Source organism: Chinchilla lanigera, unplaced genomic scaffold (genome assembly GCF_000276665.1).
Source record: "Chinchilla lanigera isolate Chin_1 unplaced genomic scaffold, ChiLan1.0 scaffold00007, whole genome shotgun sequence".
Lineage (NCBI taxonomy): Eukaryota > Metazoa > Chordata > Mammalia > Rodentia > Chinchillidae > Chinchilla > Chinchilla lanigera.
The window spans coordinates 5,406,129-5,413,005 of record NW_004955408.1 but is presented as its reverse complement, the minus strand read 5'-3'; the positions used below and the strand labels follow the sequence as shown (position 1 = coordinate 5,413,005).

The window sequence follows — 6,877 nt, the reverse complement described above, 5'->3', positions numbered from 1 at the left end:
AATGGAGGTGGATTCATGGCAATGTGTCTTTTACTGTAATAAACTGTTTTTTAATTTAAAGTCATTGTATATTTTGACCACATTGCATATATTTCATTTTAAACATATTTTGCATCAAAAGTAATAGCCCGTGACTTAAATTTATACTTACAATGAACTCAGTTGGGCAAACAAAAACTTCCATTGTTAGAAATTTATTTGAAAAAATTTCAGGAAATACTTGTAGGCCATCCCATAAGGAAAACACGCTTTTCATATACTACAGGTCTTCAGGATTTTATATTTAATAAGTTAGAGACTATAGCTGCAGTGTCATGTTGAAGTAGTGTTTTAGATTTCACATTCAATATACCTTTTTCAGATGCCTTCAATTAAGTTACAGAGCTCTGACGGAGAGATATTCGAAGTTGATGTTGAAATTGCCAAACAATCTGTGACAATCAAGACCATGTTGGAAGGTAAGTTCATTAGAAAACCTGGGTGGGAGGAAAAGGGAAGAAACAGTGTTTTGAGATAATTATGTAAATTTTTTTTTTAAAGTGTAAACTGCATTGTTCTGACTCATCATTCTTCCTGCGTTGTCTGTCTTATATCATTATAAAATGGGTAAAACTTGGTCTGGAGATTTAGCTCAGCGGCACAGCGCCCTGCCTGGCAAGCGCAAGATCATGAGTTCGATTCCCAGTACCAGAAAAAAAACAAACAAACCAAAAAAACCTAAAATGGGTAAAACTAACAGTAAAGATTGAAGTGATTTCCAAGCAGTGCTTTATTGTTGTTTCAAATAAATTTGGATTTAAAAGTTCTACTGACAGAAAATAAAGCTTTTGGAAAAGGGCTATCTTGCTATATGGCAGCTAATTAGAACGCCCTGTTTCAGTGAAGGGAACAAGCTATTTTTTAAATAAAGCTTTCTCTTTTGTCTGAAACTGCTACAGTGTACATGTAGCACAACAAACTGAGGCAAGAATGCAGGCCTTGAAACTTTGAAAACTTATTAGTTGACATGGTCTCTTCTTAGTGTTATCTGTGGATTGGTGGGCAATAATCATGTAAAATTGATGGGGTGAGAATAAAAATGTTCTTTATTCCTCAGTTGTCACCGATTTTTACATAGGGAAGAGCTGACGCTTATAAATACTTAAATGAAGGAGAAGGGTTACGTGCAAGCACTAGCTATATGCTGGTGATAAGAAGGTGAGATATGATCTTTGCCCTTGAAAAATTTATAACTAGGAGGGGAGCCAGACAGTAAACAAAGCTGTCACTTGGTGTAATTAGTACATTAATAAAGTTGTATGCCAAGTGGTGCTGCTATGGAACATCTTGGCTGGGGTTATTCTTAGGCTTTGGAAAATTTGGAGTATATAGTATGTAGTGCTACTGAGTTAACATACTTCAAATGTAGTAAAGTTAGGATGTTCTAGAAGATCATTCTGAGGTAAAGTAGACAAGAGATTAATTAGAGAAAAGTAAAATTGAGGTTTTTAGCTGAGGTTTGTTGGGATGGGATGAGTTTAGAGAGTTATGAATGAATTTGAGAGGAATACAGAAGAAAATGACTTAAGTTTACACTGTGTTTGCAGTTCCTTCAAAAGGTCTATGTAGCAGTCTACTAGACAGTTCAGTAGGTGACTCTTGGTGCCTGAGTTGTAGACTTGCTTTCTGGGATTAGTTATGGGAGCATGGCTTTGTCAAAGCTGAGGTTATGCAGGGCTGAGCTGGTAAGAAATTCATCAGAACTGGAGAAGCAGTGGAGTGGGACTCAGGAAAAGCCAAGGGAAGAAGGAGCATTTCTAGGTAACTAGAGTGATTGCTAGACTCATACTTACTGTGTACTGGCCACCTGGGAAGGATTTTGTACTTGGTAAATTAGAGGACTTCTAACAGATACTTAGGTGTGGTAGAGGCAGAAGGTGAATGGCTAGGGATGTATCTTCAGTTTTCTAAATGAATAATTTGTGTTTTTTAATAAAAGCTGATTCTTTTTTGGTAATTGGTGCCAGTCATGTGGCACTGGCAGTACCATATCCTACTAACTTATGTAGGTCATGTCTATTAAGATTATAAACCATTGGTACATCCCACAGTCACTGTTCATCACATACCCATTGAATGAAGAGGTACGGTGTAGTCATTAATAGAAGAGTATGAAAGTAATCCAAGTATCTGTAAAGGTAGGTGAATAAGGCTTTACCTAAAAGATGTAGAAAGTGATAGTAAAATTGCTGCCTGAATACTCGCTTTGGCAATGAAAGTGTTCTTTATTTTGTTTTAGTTGATGCTTGACACACTAACCTGTCCTGTGCTACTTGAAAGAACATTTACCAGTTTTAAGAACATAAGGCTCCTTGAAAGTTTTCTATGCCAACTTTGATCACTGAAGCAAGTGGACTGATAGACACCAACAGTTAAATGATTCTTTCTGACCTTAGCCTTTGGGACTCAAAGGTGAATGGTTTTTATCTTAAGTACCAGTGGCATATATAGGTTTCTAGGCTCGTGAAGTCTGGAGTCTTGTGAAATTGGCAGCTTACTGCTTTTCTTGTTTTGCATCTACAGTGTTTCTGGTGAGAGTTGCATGTGACTTAGAAAGCAAAACTTTCTAGTCACAGGACAATCAGAAGTGGAAATCTTGGCATGTGTACATGTGGATTGGCTTATTTGTTCCAGTCCAGGGTGCAGTATCAGGACAGTCTTTTATAAGTCCTTGAAATTAAATAGCTTAAAGGAATGACTGCTGCTCCTTGTGTATTTGGTCTAAAAGCAAGAAAACATTGTATATCTCAATGCTAGAGAAGTAATCGTTTACAACCTCAACCTTAATTTTAATGGGACTTTTAAGTCTTCTTCCAAATAACATTTGAATGAAATCTGGCCTTCTGTGTTGTTTTCCTAATTAATAATATGTTAATTTGACAACACAAATATTTTATATAGTGTGTCTCTTGATTAAAAATATTACACATTTGTTCAGGAAAAACCTAAGTGGCTTGATAAAAATGAGAGACACTATCATTTTGTAGGTTTACTCTAAGCTGAGTTGGGATCAGGGACGACAAACTTTGGTGGGAAGGAGGGATGAGTGCATTCGTTCATACAGGATAAGTTGGATTAAATTGCTTTTGAATCTACTCTTTACCACCTTACATGGAACTGCTTATTAAGTGTAGCAACCTTTGGTCAAGTGCATTGTTTGTGGTTCTCATCTAGATCTACTGACAGCATTTGATACTTGATCATTCATTTCCTCACTTGACTTCCAGTAAACTTAGTTTACTCACAGCCTTCTGTTTCCCAGCTTTAAAGCCCGTAGTCCCTCAGAGCTGAATCCTTGGGCCTCTTTCTTATGTCTGTATCCATTCATCCTCTTGGTCATAGTCTCAAGCATTATAAAGCTATCTCTATACCAGTTCCCAAACTTATCTACAGTTTTGAACTTGCCTTAGTTACTAATGTTGCTGAGACAATGCCTGACACCCCCAAGGCAGGAGAGGTTTATTTTCTCATGTTTTAGTCCATAGTCAGCTGGCTGCAAGGCAGGATAGTGTGGCAGAGAGGTGTGGTGGAGAATATTGCTCACAACAAGGTAGACAGGAAGCAGAATGTGAAGGAAGGAGTGGCAAAGGGAGATAATCTCCTTCCAGGTTATGCCACATAGTGACCTACCTCTCCTGACAAGACCCTACCTCCTGTAACAGCAAGCCAGCTGTAATGCCCCATAATCCAGTCACTTTCCAAACACATGAGCCTTTGCGGGTGGGGGGAATTTTAGATCTGAACCAGAATACATCTTGTTGTGTTGTGTTTTTTTTTTTTTTTGTCTTCTTGAGACAGGGTCTTGCTATGCAGTTCATGATGGCCTTGAGCTCACTTTGTAGCCCAGGCTGATCTTGAACTTGCAATGATCTTCCTGCCTCAGTGCTGGGATTACAGGAGTGTGCCACCATGCCCGGCTTGAACCAGAATACATCCCGTTCTTTTTTTTTTTCTTCTTCTTTTTTTTCCGGTACCAGGAATTGAGCTCATGACCTTGCGCTTGCCAGGCAGGCGCTGTGCCGCTGAGCTAAATGCCCTGCCGCTGAGCTAAATCCCCAGCCCCTTCATCCCGTTCTTGTTATCTAGACTTACATATACAACCATCCTTGAATATCTAATACCTCAGATTTCTGAAACTAGAGCACTTGATTCTCTTCCTAAAAATAATAGTTTCTCTGACAGTCTTCCCCTTATCAGTTGCCAGTGGCAACTCTGTTCTTTTCTTCCTTTTCTGTGTGTGTGTGTGTGTGTGTGTGTGTCTTATTGAGACAGAGTCTCACTACGCAGTTCAGCCTGGCCTTGAGCTCACTTTGTAGCCCATGCTGGTCTTGAACACAATGATCCTCCTGCCTCAGGCTCCTGAGTGCTGGGATTACAGGCGTGTGCCAACACCCGGCTCAGCTCTGTACTTTTCATGCCATAAACTTGGGTCTCCCAATTCTTTTACAGTCTGCTTCCCTTTTGTTGATGAACTGTTGACTTTACCTTCAAGATGCATATAAAATTGATAATTTCTTACCTCCTCCTTAGTTACAAACCTTGTCCAAGCCATCACTTTGTTCATGGATTAAAGTCACTCAACCTCATAGTTGGTTTCCCTGTCTTCCCCTTGCTTTCTGTTAGCTGTCTTCAATATGCTCAAAATGCACAACGTCCTAGAACCTCTCCCATGTTATTTGATGTTATTTGTTCTACTTCTTCCTTGCTAAGCTTGATCTAGTGGTACTACATTCCTTAGTGTTTTAACCACTTATGCCAAGTATCACTGTGGGCAGTGCGTTTATGGACTATCTCAAGCATTGCTTCAGCAGGTGTCATTTCAACCTTTCCCTTCTTGCATTGAGTATATTTGATAAAATTGACTTTTTTTTTTTTTGCATCAGGAATCAAACTCAGGACCTTGTGCTTGTCAGGCAGGCGTTTGTGCTGCTGAGCTATATCCCCAGCCCAAAATTGACTTTTTTTTTTTTTTTTTTTTTTTTTTTTTCAAAATTGACATTTTTTCCTGTATTTCCTGTTATCTTTTTTTCTTTTTGGTACTGGGAATCGAACTCAGTACCTTACGCTTGCCAGGCAGGTGCTTGTCCTGTTATATTAGCCTATGAAAATTAACTAAAAGGAATTTTTGGTCATCCTGTATTTTAAATAATTGGACTAGTAAGTGGTTAATTTATTTATTGAGATAGTGTAATATGGCAAGAGTTGCCATATTACCTGGTTAGCCTTATCTCCTGGGCTCAAAGGAGCCTCCTGCCTCATCCTTTTGAGGACCTGAGACCACAGATATACGTTGTGTCTTCCCTTACTGCTTTTAGAGCACTTCAGACACTTTATGAGAAGGCTTTTGCATTTGCCATTCCCTCTGCTTGTGTTGTTGCCTTTTTTAGGAAGAAATTCTAAAATTGCAACAGTTCCCCCATGCTCTTACATTTATTGCTGACTTTCAATGCCTAGGACAGTGCCTATTGTATGTTAGGGACTTCAGTGTTTGACTGCGCATTGGCCATGTCTGCATTCCTAGTATTCTGCTACAACCAAGACAGCACTGTAATAACTTTTGGCATCTAGTTTGGGTATTTGATAAATATTAAAGTAACTTTATTAGGTAGCTCTAGGTAATTCTTTAGTTGTATAGAAGCTGAGGACAGACCTGTTTGGTCTTGAAAAATATTTTTACTCACAATCTTTAAGTAACATGAATATTAATTCAGATGTTTTTCTTTAAAATTTACTTGTCTTTACTGGGGAAACATATTAGGTAATAAGTCCATCATAACAAAAGTTATATGTGGAAAGGAAGTCCCTCAACCCACATTCTATTTCACTTCCCCAGATATATCATTAACAGTTCATAAGTATCCTTCTGGAGATGCTTTAGACAAATATATAAGCATGTTTTCACTTTTAATTTGGATAACATTTATGTTTTTATACCTATCTTGAAAATACTTAAGATGTAAATAACAGATTATGTATGTATGAAAGTATGAGTGGAACTATATGTACTATTTTTGTCAGTGGCTACATAATCTGTTGTCTGTGAATATATACATCTTTGGGCTTCAGGAATCAAACTCAAACTGAGTAGTTTGATGTTTTATTATATTTTTTTCATAGTTTTATTTTCTAAATGCGGTTTTATTCAGGGAATTTAGTATAAAGACTAAGAATATGCTCCAGCTTTAATTTTTTTCCGGGTGGCTTCCCAGTCACTTAGTAAATCCCTTTTCCTTCTAATAAGAACTTCTTTTCTGTAATATTCAAGTTATGTAATCCTTGGAGCATAAGACTCATTTTGTCATAGTGCATAAATGTGGATCTGTAGACCCACATTTATTCTTTCTGTTGATGAATTACTAATTTTATGAGTTTTATTATATTAATGAGTACTTAACAGGGGAAAAATAAAAATAAACTATTGATTTTAATATATATTGAATGTTTAGCATCAAAATTTGCAACATTGACTGGTTTTTGGTGTACAAAGTCTAAAAAAGAACATCAGAAATAAATTCCCATATGAACTTCAATGAAAATATCAATAGCACTCTGCAAAAAAAAAAAAATGCTAATTATCCCACCTAAGGCAGTCTGCACGCATGACAGCAGCATGTTCCATAAACATGCATCACTTATACTGCCAGCACATGTTTTTTGCTTTCCTGGGCCTTTTTGTAGGACATAATGACATCTCAGTTGTCTTGCTGTTCTGTCAGGAGGTTCTTATTATATTGTACCATGTGTAGTTAGCAGGAACATAAAATAATTAAATTCTTAATATGAAGCTGGCTGTGGTGGTGCATGCTTGTAATCCCAGCACTTGGGAGTCAGAGGCAGG

General features: G+C 37.5%; 1 protein-coding gene across 1 annotated transcript in view; it reads left to right on the top strand.

Annotated features, from left to right (window-relative positions):
- Nucleotides 1-361: 361 nt before the first annotated feature.
- The window catches only part of Skp1 (S-phase kinase-associated protein 1), a gene marked incomplete at its 5' end in the record, with an annotated part of 18,794 nt that continues 12,278 nt past the window's right edge, over nucleotides 362-6,877 (top strand). Inside the window, 1 exon segment of the mRNA XM_005376136.2 lies at nucleotides 362-458. Coding sequence (XP_005376193.1) covers nucleotides 362-458 — 97 coding nt within the window.